The sequence below is a fragment of the Zophobas morio genome, unplaced genomic scaffold (genome assembly GCF_036711695.1).
Source record: "Zophobas morio isolate AGI-343-1 ecotype UQ-CSIRO unplaced genomic scaffold, CSIRO_AGI_Zmor_V1 ptg000011l, whole genome shotgun sequence".
Lineage (NCBI taxonomy): Eukaryota > Metazoa > Arthropoda > Insecta > Coleoptera > Tenebrionidae > Zophobas > Zophobas morio.
In genome coordinates, this window is record NW_026972116.1 from 5,321,245 (window position 1) to 5,339,873 (window position 18,629).

At 33.4% G+C, this 18,629-nt stretch overlaps 1 protein-coding gene across 4 annotated transcripts in view; it reads left to right on the forward strand.

Moving 5' to 3' along the window:
• Positions 1 to 18,629, forward strand: part of Dop1r2 (Dopamine 1-like receptor 2) — a 266,998-nt gene that overhangs the window by 227,080 nt on the left and 21,289 nt on the right. For 2 of the 4 annotated variants that reach the window (XM_064052792.1, XM_064052789.1), the window contains exon 3: positions 14,939 to 15,297. In XM_064052792.1, the coding sequence (XP_063908862.1) occupies positions 14,939 to 15,137 (199 nt within the window). In that variant the 3' untranslated portion in view covers positions 15,138 to 15,297. The remainder of the gene's footprint in view (positions 1 to 14,938; positions 15,298 to 18,629) is intronic. The other 2 variants (XM_064052790.1, XM_064052791.1) reach the window with 1 other exon arrangement.

Here is an 18,629-nt window from a genome sequence, read left to right on the forward strand (position 1 = left end):
CAGGGGCAAGGGAAGTTCTGTCGAAATAACCTTGAACCATTTTTTAAGGCATATGTCAGTGCATATATGCTTTATCTTTAGTGCATATCTGCCCATCTCTAATTATAAAGATTCTTAAACGGAGTCCCCACCTTTGGCTATTATGTCATTGGCCACAGATCTTCTGAATGCAATATCTCTATTATTAATAAACTTATTGTTATGAAATTTTAAATACGTATAACCTGTCCACAACTTTCACTATATAATATGCAAGGGTAGTTTTTTAACAGTTTATTAACAGTTACATTTTTTTAATTTCGTTGAGATATTGGGATAGCGTTTTTTTAAAAATCAATATGTCAATTATTTTTATGAAAATTTTGGAAGGTGTTTTCCGTCTCTGTTTCCAGCGTACAAAACTCTAAAAATCGTACCATATATGTATAGTTTTGGAAATATCATTCTACTCTATAAAATTTTATTGATAATAACGAAGCGGACAGTAGTACAATGGTAAGAAATATTTATTGCTCACACCAGTTTACCCGAATTTATAGGAGAACATATAGCAGGTAGGTGTACTCATAAAATAATGCTCATTTTTGTTCGTGAGTACCCTCTCGTTATTACTAATAAATTTTATAGGGTACAATGAAATTTCCAAAACTATACATTGTCAACTATTTTTGTTCGAAATGGCATACAGTAAAAAGCTTCCAGCAACTTCTATGACACAAGCTTCTTTTTACTGCTATCTCATTTTCAAAAAAAAAAAGTCGACAATGTGCCTGGTATGATTTTTACTTTTATATTCTAAACAAAATGTCCTTCCGAAAATCATTCAAGGATAAAAAAATCTTCAATCTTCTTTTGACCATCCTCAAAATTTTGCGTAATAAATGTTGAGAGCTAATTGGCTTCCCATTAAGCTATCAAAGCAAAGGGTAGCTATCGGTATGGAACACGAACTATAAGTCATTCAAATTCTTGAGGAGGAACCCCATGTGGGACAACGCGAATTAGCAAGAATGTGAGGCATTAGCCAGTCTTCTGTTTGCAGAACTGCCAAGGGTTTTAAACATTCAGACTACCCTAAAAGACCACATTTTTGTCGATTTGGTCGAAAACAAACCATTTTAGAACGAAACTTTTTGGAAAATGCGCTTCCCAGCGATGAGGCATCTTTTAGCAATGGTGGGGGTGTAAATAAACATAACTATTACTACTACTACTGCTATGCCCAGCATAACCCCTTCTGGATTCACGAAGGACACTTTCTAAAAGTGTTTTCTACAAATTCCTGATGTGAAATATTAGGGAACAAAATTATAAGCCCATAATTTTTTCATGAAAGATTAAATGGTCAAGGGTTTTTAAGTTTTCTGAGAAATATTCTCCCAGTGCTATTAGAGGAGGTAGATTTACAAAAAAGACAAAACACGTGGCTTCAACAGGATGGCGCACCCCCGTATTTCCACAAAGACGTGAGACACTATTTAGACGCAGTGTATGCCAAATAAGTGGATAGAGTTCAATTAATCCTTGCCTCCTTAGAAGTCCCGATACAACTCCACTATTAGTTTTTATGAAAAAATGTCAAAGATCGTGTCTACCAAACACATCACCAATAGAGAAGATCTGGAACATCGAATAACTGTCGCTTGTAGATCTGTAACGCCAGTAATGCTTATGCGAGTGAGAAGATCTTTCTGGAACCGCACTGATGCATGCGAAAAAAGTGGTGAACAGCATTTTGAACATCCCGTTAACTGATTTGCTTCGATTTATATTCTACTTATTATTACAACATCTTGTCCATTAGTATTTCACTTATTTGAGTCTTTGATGATTTTAATGTCAAAATTGACAAACCTTTAGATATGCCTGCTATGTTTACAGATTTATTAAAAATAGAAGTTTGAATCTACATAAACTCTGCAAAGTATTGTAGGCTGCATTAATAGTACATTAAATACCAAGAGACTACAGTGCAGGATATATTCCCACAAGTCGAGATTAGTAATAATCACTTGAGGGATTACATCGCACTTTAGTCTTATGGTGTATATACTATTTTTTGCCCTCTTGGGACTATAGATACTAAATTTTAAATTGGAAGAAAATATTCGAAATTACCTATCATCAACCTCGATAGTAAGCCTTGTCGGGTAACCAAGGCTATAGGTGTAATTAAGACGAGCCATTTTGAGTGTTTCGATGTATTTATATTAGCACTTTAAATTAAAAAGTGTTTGGTTGTTATGGAAACACTTTTTATCTCTAGAGTCCCGGGAGGCCGAAAATTTTATTTCAGGCTTATTATTCCTCGTGAATTACACTGTGTATATATGTAGCTATTATACATATATACCACATACATTTTCTTTGTTATGTCCAAGTTGTAACAATTCTGTATAATAAAACTAATTTCTATACTTATTATTAAACGAACATAACTATCACTCACTACAAAAACGACATACGTCAAAAAAATTCTCTTTCATTTTTTCCACATTGTTGACAAGGAGGAGTAGGAGGACCACAATATTGTGCATAAGCATGACATAACGCCATCAACAAAAATTGTAATAAATGAAATAAGGTGAGTACCAAATAATCTTGTGAATAACATAAAAAATATGTTATCCAGTTTTCAATGATTTAAGTAATATGACTTATATAGTTTTTGAAATGACCGATTCTATTGTTTAATATCTGGTAAAAAGGTGACGCTTCGAGAATATTCATCCTAGCGACACAAAAAAAGAGAGTCTGGCCCATGGAGGAAAGAATATAACATGTTATATTCATTCGTCTATTGTCGGGCCAAAGCCGCCATTTTATACAACAATCAAACGTGCGGTTTTTTTTAAAATTTGCTGTAATTCACAAAGTATTCCGATTAGAAAAAAATAGTATATTATTAGCCAAGGTTGCAGAGCCAAGCATTCTAGACCGAGCGCAAATTAGAACCCGAGACGCGCAGCGTCGAGGGCTCTGAAGCGCGAGGTCTAGAAGTGGCTTTGCAACCGTGGTTAATATACTATTTTTTTCACTAGTAGAAACCATAAGACAATAAACTGAAAAAATAAACGTTCAATTTTTTGACGCAACATGATTTTGTTTTGATTTCTAATCAAACTTAATCTAAATCTTCAACACAAAGAAAACCGTTTATACTTGTCGCTGAGTTAATCATTTTATCTTCTACCGTCTACCAACTACCATGCGTATACTCAAGTAATGTTTGTAGCACACATTTGTTCATTTTTTAAGAAATAATCACATCAAACATTGCGTACATAACCTCAATTTTTCTTTTTGAACCGGTGGTCGCAAAAGTTGAATTTGCTACCTCTAAATGAGTCGACATTTGCATGCGTCATGGCTGCTAGTGAAAAAAACATATTTAAGAGATTTAAGAGAGTAAAGTCAGTTAATATAAATTTATTCTATTTTACACAATAATACATTGCCATAATTTTACTGTGGTGGTGTAATTTAGAATTTGTTCTTTTTCTACAAGAAATGTTTTTCAGTCTAAAAGTATCAAGTATTTTCTGTCGTTAATTTCATAACTGGATACCGATATCTCCGACATACATTTGTGATACTGTAGAAAGTTTAATTTATAACGAATATAAGAAAATAAATTTTCTACGCACTGCACCGCAATGCGGTCTGTAATAGCAAATTAAAAATGTCTTTTCATTGCATTGTTTATGGTCTCTAATTCGTCCGAACTACCTATATACATGTTTACACAAAAAAAAAAAACCTTCTCTTGGTAAACGAAGGTTAAAAGCATGGGATTCACTTCCGGGTTATCTATTAAATAGGGAATCTAACGGGTGATCCAAAAGTTTTCAGATTAAAGTTGACCAGGCAAATATTTGTCATGTCTTTGATTAACCTGCAAAAGTCAGTAAAAAGGTTTTGCATAACTTTTACAATTTAATCAAAGACATGACCAATATTTCCATGGTCAACTCTAATCTGAACTTTTTGATCACCCTTTAGAAAATATATAAAAATAAGTATAGTCGTCGTTTGAATAAACGAGGAAGGTTTAAAATAAATGCTTATCTTCTGGACAACCTCAACGTGGATATACACCATCCATCAAACAAGTGCAAATCTAGCGAAACGACTCTACATCCTCTCTAGTATCACAACGTGAACATTATAAATCGGAGTTCATACAACACTTACATATTCCCACCTAAGGCGAACGTAGATAACAACAACAAAATATTAATATCAGGTAATAATATTAATAGCATATATTATTATGATCTAACAAAGTTTTAAATTCTACTATAATAAGTTTCTGCATATATTATTATTACAACTGGCTAAGAACTAATGCAATACACATTAATTTTTAGTTTCTAACTCCCGTTTGAAAGACCAAGTCCGACAATAGCTTCCTGAATCGGTCCACCTATGCGCCTCTGGCCGTCACTTTTAAAGCAGAGCTACGTTCTACGCTCCGTGTGTGAATGACATCTCAAGAAAAACTTCGTATAACAATATGCACTCGTATGTACGCAAATACTGTAAGCAAAGTCTGCACTCACGTATGTACCAGTTAAACTCTGATAACTTTAGTTAAATAGAAGACTCATTCAACACAACATATACTTAAAAAAACTTACACGGTTAGAATTTCTTTGGTATAACTTACACTTGACACCTAACAAAAAGTATAGCCAACCAAATTGCTTCAGGGGAAATCAGTAAGAATCATTGTAAATAAATCTGCTTTTTTCAAAAACTAAATTTATGTTAATCTAAACCAACACCTACACATCTGTACTAAATGACTATCAACGACAAGGTGATTATAAAAGATTATATCAAATTGACTTTAAAATTACGTGAATTTTGTTATGATTAATAATGATTACTCGCCTATCACAAACACCAAGCATAACTTAGCTTTCATCGTGACCTACTACTAATGTAGTGAATTAGTTAAATCACTTCAGTAAATTGTGGTTAAATCTATGCACAAATGCCGATCATAAAATGCATATCCTAACTCTCTTATAAATTTTTTCAGTGCAATATGTTATGAAAACGCTTGAAACAATTTTTGGCTCTTTTAATACTAGAATATGATCCAAGCTCAATTATTACAGCGACACCCTAACTTACATAAGTTAACAAATTTGCTCTACAACGCACTGTTCCTAAACTGTAATTTTCGAACAAAGACTGTTTCATGCAACCTCTTTTAAAATTCAAAGCTTTATTATAATTTTAATCACGATCACGACTCTTCCGTTTAATTTAAAGAAAAACGTTTTGGAATTAAGTCAGGCTGACACTGAGAATTTACCCATTTCTGAGTTGCGAGTAGTGGAAGCTCATAATCTTGCAGAATGTCCCATGAATAATTATGCGCTTTAACACACCGTCCAAATAAAGATAAACTACACACTACCGTTCTAGTGAACCACACAATGCACATGTTTTATGCAAATGACTTGGACATAATATACAAATCCGGCCCTTTAACCTGGAATTTGCATAGAAAAACGTACACCACATTCCACAAATTTCTAATAAATTCCTCTAAATTCGGTCGTAATAATATCGTCTTAATTCAGCGGCACGTCTTCAGACGTAGAATTAAAAAGCGTCTCGCATTAAAATCACTCAAGTAGAGATTGCACTGCAAACAGATAAGAAATTTTATTCCAAGCTACTTCTAGACACATCTAACAGTTTTACGACCCTATTAAATAAACGAGAGAATTTTTGCATTTCGCTTGAAAAATTCACTTGCCGTATACTTGATTTAATTAAGTTAATTACCCCCATCCAAATGTTAAGGGTCGTTAATTTTTGCAAATAAATTCCGTCAGACTCCACAACGTTATTTAAAAAAATTCATGGTCACACCACGACAAATCTCATAACACACGGAATTCTCGAAAGACATTAGAAACCAAATAACTGAAGCAGAACAAAGTTTACGGATGTGAATGTGAATGGGTGGTAGACATGTATGCAGTATGCTTGCAGTGCATAACTGTCCACGGTCTTGATTCATATTTACTCTACAAGGGATACAAATAAAGACTAAATTGATTTGGATTTTTTAAATAATGATATAACCCCAAATCGTTTGTCACAATATTAAGTTAAAAACTAATTTACATTTCTCTCATAATGAATCGGTCACCCACTTATTCATGCATTTGCCAACTGTTTCATGAGGAATACATAGTTCACAACATTTGAATAAATAGTAAAGATGAGTGAAAATTCTATTGGATTTGTTATCTACTGTAAGTTTTCTTGAATTAAATTTAATTAATCCTGTGCATCAAAATATCGCTAACAATTGATTGACCATTTCAAGTTCGAACATGCACATTCTCTAGTCCCTTATAAAACAGATGATCTTATTTAATTGTGAATTATGTCATGATTGTCATGGTTGTCGTAAACTTGTGACTTTGACAATGATGTTCTCATAGAACATTGCAAAGATTGATTCCATTCATTGCTTAATAAAAGAGTGACACTAATTATTATTATTATTATTACTATTAAATTAAATTAAAAAAGCCGCTCAAAGATGAAAATTTAATTCAATGGATTTCCTCCAACTACTGATCAGTACCATTTTGGATTTTAATGGTTTTTAATTTTTGTCCATCTACTGCTTAATAATTATATTAGAATTAATAAACTAAAATAAAAATAAGGTACACATTGTAAAATAATCTTTACATCTTGTTCTTAAATTTAAACTACGAGTACTTACATAAACAGGCTTCCCATCACCATTTATCAGTGTGCTGAAAAATTTTGGACACATACATTTGAAACTTCCATTCTAATTAAGCAAAAGCACTTCAGCTTAACTGTAAGTTGAATTGTCACCATCTACAAAAAACTGCATTATAAAATATGCTTTAAAATTAAAAAAAAAATGGTCTGATGTTATTTAGATACAATTCTTCCCTGCAATATTCTTAAATATACTATAAAATTTTATTTTTCGAATTTTATTTTTTATTATAACGCTCTAAATTAAAATAAACATATGTCGATTATTAAACTATAGGAAAGAAGCATATTATGCGTTCATTTCAAGTGAGTTTTCCCGCAATAAAATTTAGCAATGGCACTTTTTTGCAGTGACATAACACTTGTCCCAATTAAAACTCCCCGGCCTGATAGTTTGAGAACGGATGGAGATATTAAAATTTTGTAAAATCAGTCGTTTTTAGCTTGAAGGGGAAAGCTTAATTTAGTACATAGCAAATATGACGCATATATGACGTCATGGTCGCGACACATACCTATATATTTGTTTTTTAATTGCAATGTATATTTTTAACGGATTTTGATATTTAGCATTAAATTGCGATTACAGTGATATACAACACTTAGATATGTACTTCATGTTCAGTTGATAAAAAAATAAAATGTATAACATAAAATTAAATTTAAGTTTAATAAAGGTCTACAACTATTTTACGTCAATTCCAACATATGCTAATGTAACGCCATATGTGCGTTATATTTGTAGTGTACTAAATTAAGCCTTCCCCTTTAAGCTAAAAACAATGGCGTTAACAGAATGTCAATATCTTTATCCGTTCTCAAGATTTTTGGAGAAGATAAACCGACACATTTTGAATAGCGTTTTACCATCTGATTGATATTCCTAAAATACGTCTAAAATGTCACATCAATCAGTCAATAGTTTCAGAGATTATCGTATATATAATCTTGTGAACAATACAAGTGATGAGATCCTTTTTGGCAGTGCTTACCGAGTTTCAATTTACGACGAAAATCCACGAAGTAGACGAGTCTAATTTTCCATGCAATCGACAACGAGTAAACATGATGAGAATTTGGGCAAGAATTGTATTCAAAAAAATAATGCAACAAAAATATCTAATGCCAAAAATGACATTAGTCATTGATATCTGTGCATGGTTCGTTGCAAGAGAAATAAGACGTATTGAAAATTTTGTAATTACAAATTGAGGGTTATAATAGCTAGTTTGCCCTGAATTGTAGCACCAGCGTTCGTGAAATTTTTAAAGAATAATCACCAAAAGACGATAGCCGGAAACGGAAACCCTAGTTACAATACATGATCGTTTTCCGGGTTGGAACTGTGTTAATTGAGTTTTTGGGCTCAACGTTTCGCACACTTTTGTAAGTGGCATCAAGAAGAGTCTCGCCTCCGGTATGGTTGACATACTAAGTTACCGTGCTCTTTTGCCTTATTCTTAACCCTGCTCCTGAAGATGCCACTTACGTGTGGGAAACGTTGAGCCCAAAAACTTCCGATTCCAACCCGAAAAACAATCATGTATTGATCCGACCGTGGAAGCCTCCGAAATTATTTCGGAAACCCTAGTTTTCACAATGTTTTCCTAGCTGCTTATTCATTAATAAAATATACACGAGAAAAATACACAAAATAAACAGTCGTTAGAGGCCGTTTGTTATCGCTCCTTTTTAAAACGTGTTCATAAATGATTCTAGTAGCAAGGACGGCTGTAAAATGTAAAAAAAAATGTATGTTACTGTGATGATCAAAAAAGGCCGAAAAACAATTAACAAAATGTGTTCCAGAGCCACCCCTGAAACTAGAATCATTTATGGTTCTGCATAACAGTCTTTATTCGGTTTAACACCTTACAAATTTGTTCTATTATATTGTTCAATTTAACACTGAAATTACTAAACCGAATGCTTTGAAATCTTGTACGCGTTTTAAGGTTATCAGAAGGATGGTGACCTCGAGAGCGAGGCAAGTACTGTTTAACAGTCTTTAGACCATTTTTTTCTAATATATCTTCCGTTATAAAAATCGAGAGACTCCCGGCTCCCGGCTTACCCTCTCATAAGCTCTAAAGTTTCCCTGAAGGGAAAACCACCAGAATCTTTTCACTACCTCCTCGAGTCCAACACAAATGCGGGTTACCATCACTCCAATGGGACTCAGACTTTATCTGCAGAGGGACAAGTAGGTACTGGTAAATGTTCACCAGAGCCCCTTTGCTTTGCGCTGTATGGCTCTCCAAACCTTCAGGATTTCCCAGTGGTTACTACTCGGTTTGTACCATAGGAGGTGAGATTGGCTGACTTGTTAGAAGCGAAATAAATTTAGATTTGCAAATCTTTTTAATCACGTGAAAAGACCAAGTAAGTCGGTAGTGGATGTCAACCCCACAACTGCTGAGTTAATTGGTTCTAGACATCATACTGACGGTATAACTTTTCACATTTCCATGTCCCAGTCTTGTCCGCAGCTGGTCTTGAGTTCGATGGCACTGGTAAACGTAGTCAGTGTATCACTTCGAGTGGATCTGTTGACCTAATACACGTGAGAGGCTATGAATTTGCATCAACCGTCCTAAGGTTACACGGCTCAAGAGTACTTCCAATAAGTGTATTCCAAAGAAGCTTAAGTATCTCGTCGCGTCCCAGTAAGACTAACACAACCGACAAAGCCTAAGCCTACCCGATTTGAAGGACCGGACCTTAAATGCTTCATGGGCCCGGCGCGCCGATCAGTAATGGGAGTTCCGTGCTACTGCACACCTGGTCCGAGCCCCCTCAAAAAGGGTCTCAATAGCCGAGTACCGGTGGAGCTGGGTTGGAAGCTAGCTTGCCGCTTTCCCATAGTCGTCAAAGCGTCTTCATGGCGGGTCGGGATACTATCCCCTCCATCCACCCAACCACTTCTTCGTACCCCAAGCCACCCCAGGACTTTTCAGCAGCCAATGCGATAGATTTACCCAATGCTAGATTTTCAGTCAAGGTACTGAAGGCTCCCATTCGTGAAAACAGCCTGTACCACCCGAAGGTGGGAGTTGCAATAGAACAAAAAGGGCTATGTTTTCGCTTCTTTGTTCCATAAAGTATGTTCTATCGGTAATTGTACCGTCATACGGTATAGCGCATACCAGTCGCATTTTCTCTGTCTATATCTTCAATCAGTCGAAAAATCTAATAGGAGTATATTTTTCCTAATTTTCTATTCTAAGTGATGAACCAGACACTAATGCCATTCTGTAACAATCCTGTTTATTTTTAAGATACGTTTAAAATTTAATTTTTACCAGCCCTGTTATTTCAATAAACAGACAGTCCTATTCTGGATGCAAAATTTTAACAAACTTGTTAATAAAAAGTTAAACGGTACTGTTTATTTTGAATATGGTTAGGATTTCCTAGGTATAACTTGACCAAAATTTAAGTTAAAAGTAAGTTAAGTTAGAATAAATTGACAGTTCTAATTTCAAAAATAAGAAGAAAAAAGTAATCTGGTAAAAATCATGTGCAAGACGGATTGTCGTCGATAGTAATTTGAGATAATAGTAAAAAAAATAAATATGAAGAGATAATAATTATGTGTTTAATGATTTAAAAATAAATGCGACAAGGAAGGCGTTACTTTTATTAAACTTGGAAATAGAAGGGACTGGTAGCAGAAAAGCAAAAGCGCAAAAATTAATCCTGTAGAAGAAAAACTGTTCTCATTTTATTTTTTACGCCAAATCAGTAATTATGTGTACATTACTACTGTAATACCGTTTTTGCTTATAAAATGGGGCCGCTGTATGATTATATGGTAGTGCTACAATAGCCATAATGTATATATGCATTCACTGTTCTCCACTGTCTCAGGAAAACCATAATTTTGCATAAATTGGGCTTAACTGCTTTCTCGGTCTACCTAATTAGTTAAAAAAACTATCCATTAATTATTGTGCATATCATCTAACACCGGCTAACTAATGGTTGGCTCATGCCCAGGGCAGTAATCCTTCCAATGTTACCTTGGTAGCTTGCCTGGCCCAAAAAGTGTAGAGTACAAAAAACGTTTAAATGAGCTGGGATGGACGAACAACGTTCGTATTCCCTGATGAATATGCGGAACTACGGCGTTTGGCAGAAATTGAACAGTTTCCTTATTTTAGTGTAAAGCTTTTCAAGAATTGCGGTTCCGAAACTTCAAATGTATTACTCATATCCCGACGATTACAGTGAAAGCGTTTTCTCTCGACTCTAGGCAAATAAAATTAAGAAATTATTTGACTCCTTTCTCAAAAATATCACAATAATTACCTTCAAACTTGTTCATGTATCATTATTTTAACTTTTCTGGCGTAAACATTTTGCGGCGTCGCGTCGCTTCTATCGTTAAGATTTAATCTTCATTCTTCTTCGATCTTCTTCTGATTTTCTGAAATAACATTATTTCAAAGCGTGTTCATCAGTTGTACACAAAATTACTATTAATTGAGATACAGTCCATCATTTTACACAAATTTTTGTTCTACAAATGTAAAAATTGTAATTTTAATTTGTCAAATAAATAAATAAAATTAATTTACTTTTACCTACATTACTTTCACCCAGTGTATCCACATTTATAGATTATATACTTAATAGTTAGGTATGCATCGTATGTAAAATTTTTCCTCTTCCTATGAGTCACATCTTTATCTCTCAGAACTGCGTCAAATCACTTCCTATTTTATTTTGTATATGCTGTTATTAAGTATTATTTTGTTATATTTTTAAATAGCAACAACCGCTTCTTTAATTCACCCATTCCCATATTAAATTAAACCGACTGAAGGGCATATCTGACGAATAATAATAATAAGTTGCCTTATATTTGATTTAATCATTTTAACCCCCCTGTAAATATTAAAAGTCGTTGATTTTTGCAAATAAATTTCGTCAGACTCCGGTATTTTTACTTACAAAAAACTCCTCGCTCACACAAGGGCGGCCTCCATAACATATGGAATTCTCCGAAGATTTTATTGGAAATTCAATATTGAGAAAGTGCAGTCAAGCATTTCAGATATTTTCCCAACCGAAAAATCATCATACGGGGTATTAACATAAATTTCTTAAAACAAATTTCCCTAGTTTATTTCCGCGCTGCCAATTCCAGCTCTCATTAAAACGCGACTCATTTAAATTTAAAACGTTTTCGGTGTAAAAACTGCCGCAAACTTCGAGATTGAATACGCCTTTGCAAAACAATAAGATTAAAAATAATTCGGACAAAACAAGCAATTAAAAAAGAACAGTGAAATTTTCTGTCCGACTTTCCTTTCTACGGAAATTTCGACACGTTGAAGTTGCTTTGTCTGTTTTTGGCCATCATCAATCAAAGTCTGTCTACCTAATTGAGTAGAGTTTGCAGTAATTAATTTTGGGAGTAAATATCAATTTATCCCATGCAGTAGCCCAATTTGGGCGAAATGGAATTATTAGAGGATCACGATGCAACCGCTCTACTACCCTTAAACTTCACATTCTTAATTAGAAAACTAGAAGGATGATTTTTTGTCCACCTTAACCTGACAACTTCCATCCAACTTCTTTACTTTAAGATCGTTGTAATAAGTAAAGTTTGAACAAATTTGAAATTCTAATCGGAATGAGCGTATTTTCATTTTTTTCGTAATCCTGACGAACTTAACTTTAAATAACAAATAGTGCAGAACACGAAAGTTTCATTTAGTAAAAGCAAAAACATTCTGGAGGATTTGGTTCCGGGCTTTTGTTTCAAATCTTTATCTTCCACCAGTCTGGATTTACGTACGATTTTTTATTACGACGCATAAAATTTGCATTGTAGTTCAGAAGTTTTAATTTATTCGTATAATACTCCAGTTTTTTAACGTATTGCAATAAAAACATAGTTATTTTTAGAGAATTAGATTTCCGATATTCGACTATTGGAAAAAATATAAAAAAGTGACAACATGAAATATTGGAAAGTTGTCTTCTTGCCTGTTTCAGCGACTCAGACTACTCAACCGAGTGGGGCCTTAGGGATATTAGATCTTTGTCTCCCGTGGATTGACCGTTGCTTAGTCCAACTTCTGACGTCGTCCTTAAACAGTACGAGAGAAACAACGAAACAATTTGACAGCGATGTCATATCTCGAATTAAGCGTTCAGCACGACGAAACGGTTTAAAATCAGTCCCACAGTTTTAATGATGACAATAAGTATTTTTTTTTACATTCCGATAATTACGAAACCATTTTTTCAAATTAAAAAAATGTATATTTATTCATCAGTTCGAGAGAACTCTCAAAGTATATTTTAACAAAAGATGTTTAGTGTTTATAATATGTACAATGAAGTAAACATTTTACTAAATACGAATCCAATTAAGTACAATCTAAAAATATTTTCCACTATACAGACTGTTACAAATTAGGCTACAGTGAATTTTTTCATGATCTGCGTACATTAAAAATAAAAATTTTGGTGGACGTATAAATCACAAGTATAGAAGCATATTACTTTGGATATTTTAAACAAAATTTGCTTAATTAATTTTGAATTGACGTTCTTAAATTTTTGGTGGGGATGATCATACAATACATTTTGTTCAGCGTTTTACCATCTACTCGATTTTCTTAAAATACTTACATGCTACTAAAATTTGCCAACAATTGGTCCGATAGTGTCGGAAATTATTTGCCTAATACAATTGACACAGACAGATGACAGATGACAAACGGAAAGGAGAGACGTATTTTTTCATACTCTATCGGGCACCAAACGTCGAGAAAACATGAAAGTAGCCATTCGCCGGAAGTAAAAGTATGGAGAAAGTAAAAAAAATATGTAACTCGTTCGCGAAATATCTTTACTTTTGCCGAACGAATTTTTAAAAAGTTTTAGTCAGTAAAAAGAATTACATATGGCAAATTCCTTTTATTCGCAACTATTGGTTTATTCGCGTTAGTCCATTTCTTGGTTGCCATTGTTTTAGATTGAGTAAGACGTAATTAATTCTAATATCCAAAATTTTAGGCAAATCCCTGGAAAGGGTAGCGAACTTTTAAGGGATTCGCAGATTTCGGTGTGAAACCATGTTTTTGAACTCTCACAACCTTATCCAAGAAATTGAGAAACATAGATACTAATATACTAGACAAAGAGCAAATATCAAAGCGGTCGTTTTCTCTATCATTGATTAGGTAGGTACATAAATACTAATTAACAGAGATATATCTCTAAATGCACATGTTTGTCGAACACGTTCAAGTTTGGTTAAAACAAAATGTTTCACTGCTTGCTGAGTCCCTACGCTAAAAAATAATAAATTCCTTCTTCGTTCTTAAATTTTATGACACGACTCTTAATTTATTACCTGCTTTTTTTATTTGGAGGAATTCTATATAATCATGAATTAAAAAAAAACGGGCCCATTTATTATTCATCAGTATCTGGTGGATTTATAGTGCAAGGAAATTCATCTTTACAACCGGCCTGTCTCGTTTATTCATATGAAATGCCCAGCTGTTTTAAAACATATCTCATGTTTCAATATTCTCCCATTCCTGAAAAAAAAAATAAGAGACTGTCCCTTGAATAAATCGCATATATAAACATACAAAAATGTACATTTTTATGTTCTGGTGAAAACTTTGTTCATTACTAAAACTTCGAATTTAATAAAAATTAGCTGCTAATTAATTATGAATTTCCTTAAGAGTGTCACTTCGTTTGGACTAGTCTGACTAATTGTAAAAATGTTTAATCTTACGTTATGATAAATTTTGTTATTCCTTGCGCAAGTATTATCTTCCTCTTCAAAATACATTAAAAATTGAAAGTTGGATTTAAATATATCCGTAGATTTTTGATCGTTAACAGCTTACATTCGTCGGGTCGATCCCGACTCGCATTTGAATAATCCCGAATTATCCTGCAAATGCATTTTTTATGTGCAGTCGCATCTATTCAATGGGAAAATGGATGAAAATTCCACGCTGCATACTCATATAAGATTTAATCACGGTCCTATCTTTCAATTCAAACCATTGTGCTGTACCGATTTAGCCGAATAATACGCTCACCCCTCTTCAATAAAACCATCATTTAGTCACCTCATGCTGTACAAATATATTTTCTTTTCCAGGGCCTTTTTAAGGATTCTGTGTGTCTGCTGTCCCAGACAAGTAAGACGTCGATATCAACCAGCTTTCCGAAGCAAACCGAGTCAGGTAATAAAAAGCACTTTTGAGACTTCAAAATCCCGAATGGACTTTAATCTAAAAAATAAAAATAAGCTATTTCAGATGATGGCACTTACCAACACAAAAACATTTTTGATATGAATTTTATGTAAAAAGATTTTCATTTTATTTTTTTTCCAGCTGAAACTACCATTCACAAGACATGCTTTAGAACAAATTTAACTCATTTTGGTTTTTAGGAGTGATTTTTTTTTAATAGGACATCGAATATGTGTAATTTATATTAATGGACAGTGCGTTTGTAAGTACAATGATTTGCCCCGACTGTTAACTGCAACCCCTATCTGCATTTTGCAGTAGTAATTTTTATTTTTCTTTACTGTATATAGCAGACTTTACAACAAAATATTTAGGGTAAGAGGGTCAGTTGAGGTTAATGAATGAAACCTATTATTATTAATACTCTTTTGTAAATACAAAAGCAAAAGACTTACAACAGGAAAGAGTAAACTTACCACCATTCTCGACCTTAAATGATTAAAACCAATTGTTCAACGTTCGTTGAACGAATTAACGTAAACTGAGTGTACATCTACAATATGTTGCAATTAAATGCGATGCTATTATTAATGTTTATTATTATTACATTAATCAACACATTTGATATTGTTGGCACGTTACCTATATGAGTGAGTCTCAGTTAATTTTCTATTTGTTCGATCAATTTTCTGTGTAGATGTCAACTCTTACCGAAACCAGTTTTATCTACGTTTGACAACAAATGTTCTAATTTAAAAAATGGAGTGCAGTCGACAAAAGTCACTGTGTTTCTGATTCGCCATTGTGAATTGACGACGCTTCCTTGTCCAACTTCAACTTGAGGACATTTTTTATTAGGACATTTTATTAATTTAAATTCAACAAAATCCTATTTATACAATTTTGGTGTTTTTACATTTTCTGTATCTGACAAAAAACAGTAACTAATAACAAAAAAGTTTCTAAAATTATTTAGACAAAAATTCCCTTCCCTTCCAAAACACTCATTTAAACAATTTTAGTTTGTTTGATAACCTCTAAAATCTTATTGTTAAACCTAAATAAAGTTAAAATAAAAATTGGGCTGGATTATTAAACTACAGGTAACTGCTATGGTTTCAAGTAACATTTTTTTGTGATTTCATCAACAACAGAAAAACAAAATAAACCGTTAATTTATTAATTTATTGCCACATCCTGTACAAACAATTCTAAATACAGGAGTCTAGGAAGAAACCAATAGAATTATGCTTTTCTGCACATAATAAATGAGATTTACTTTGCAAAATTTTGAAATGACATTATCAAATTTTTATAATCGTTGAAGAGGTAAATTCTGATTAGCAGTTTAGATTAAAAATTTATCAATGAACCATAGTATAGAAGCATACTATTTTGCACATTTCAAATAGAGTATTACACTCAACAGTTTTGGGGGGGACAAACAGACAAACTTTGGTTAGTGTTTATTATCTTCTACATCTACACGATATTCTTAAGAAACATAAATATATCCAGTAGTTTCGGAGACCATATGTCTGTCCAATAAAATCGCTAAGAGACAACAATCGACAGACGAACAACAGGCACATGAAAATGGGTGAACTACTTTTTCATATTGTATGAGCTATAAAACGTCGAGTAAAGGTGAAACTAGCATTCGTCAGTGGATCCTATTACAGTGCCTACCGGGCTTACACCTCGAGAAACAAAAATGTTCTTAAATGTCCATCGTCTAGGTGAATACAGTTACGCTGAGTTTCATAAAGGGCTTTTAAATTTAATCGTCGAATATGCATCACCGCAATGTTTGCCTCATATTATTTTCATGACAAAATTACAAAATAAACCGAACGAAGTCTTGAGGCCACATATATTTTCTAAAAGTGCTGTGTTTTTGGGCATTTACAAAGTTGTTCATTTAACACTAAAGAGAGTTTTTCAAAAAATTTCTTATGAGGTATAATCATACAGGCTGATTTCGAAACATACACAACTATAACCACGGCATCACGTACCGTAGTACTGTGGAAATATAGTAAAAAATTGGTCGAAAGTTATTTCGACAGAACTTCCCTCGCTCCTTAAGCGCAATGAAACATCCAGCATTTTCGAAAAATTATAAAATTTGATTATGCGAATTTTATTTTCTTTATGAGAATCCTTATAAGTTAAAATAAAAATATGTATGCAATGTTAAAGTAAATGTAACGAAGCGAGCTGGGTATACGTTCCAAATGAGTTTTTCCTTAACAAAATTTTGTGATGACGTCATTTTTGCAAAGACACTTATATCACTTTGCATAGGTACAGTGTAATACTAATTATAACAGTATTGTATTCCCAAATTTTCGGGAGGATTTAATCAATAAAATAAATTTACTCTTTCATTAATTTTTCTGGGGCACCCTCTATAATAAATTTAAAAACTTTTAATGCAATGATAAATCGCAAGAATAGACTCATCATATTTTGGGAGGCGATAAACGAATACATTTTGCTTAATGATTTACCACGATTACGATAACCTTAAAATATTTACAAGATTTCAGGGCATTCGGTTATACAGTTTCAAAGTTATATTACAAAATATTCTTATTAAGTTTTGAATTTTTTTCAAAAATTCTGAATGTCTGGGGAGAAAATTCGACACGCATTCATATACCACAAGTGCAGGAGTATCTTATTTTATAAAATTTCAAAAAAGTTTTTGTTATAAATTTTGGAGATGACGTCATCCAATTGGTGGTGGGGATGATTAGCCAAATTATAGTTAGCATTTAACCATCTACATGGTATTCCTAATATTGACAACAATCGGTCCAGTAGTTTTCGAGATTACTTGTCTAATAAAAATGGATACAGACACCAGGCAAACAGACAGACAGACAGACAGACAGACAGACAGACAGACAGACAGACAGATGGAAACGAGGGACCACTTTTTTCGTAATCTAGAGGTTATGATGTAAATACATTCAGTTTCCATTAAAAGTGAAACCGACTTTTTGCTGGTTATGATTTGTTCATTCATGTATTCATTCATCGTTAAAGGTTAAAGCGAAAGATTGTTAGTTGTAGAAACAGATAGTGGATTTTGGTAATGCTTTATGCTGATCGACTTTTTATTCTACGGATGTTTGATCCTTGTCACAATGATTCCACATTATTTATTTGAACAAAAATAAGAGCAACTTAGAATGCTTTACCTTTTTACAATAAAAGTTGAAAATGTTGTCCTTGACTAAGAATACAGGCTCTAGCACGTCGCAACATGTACGTACAGATACGTAAAAAAAACTCCGGGAGTTCCACGAACTGTACCGGCTGCCACTTCCAGTTGTTGTTGAAGCTCTTCGTTAGTTTCTGGATAGTTTTAATTTCCATAAACTAACTATGTCATCCAACCCCACAGACAAAAATCACACGGATTGGGATCAGGTGAACGCGAAGGCCAAGCTTCTGGGCCGCTTCTATCGACTCACTGATTAGGAAAATGGTTATTTAATCATTCAGTTATTGGCCTAGCAAAATGTGGTGGTACTCCATTATGCAAGTACCACATATGAACTCGTTCACCTAGAAGCACTTCCA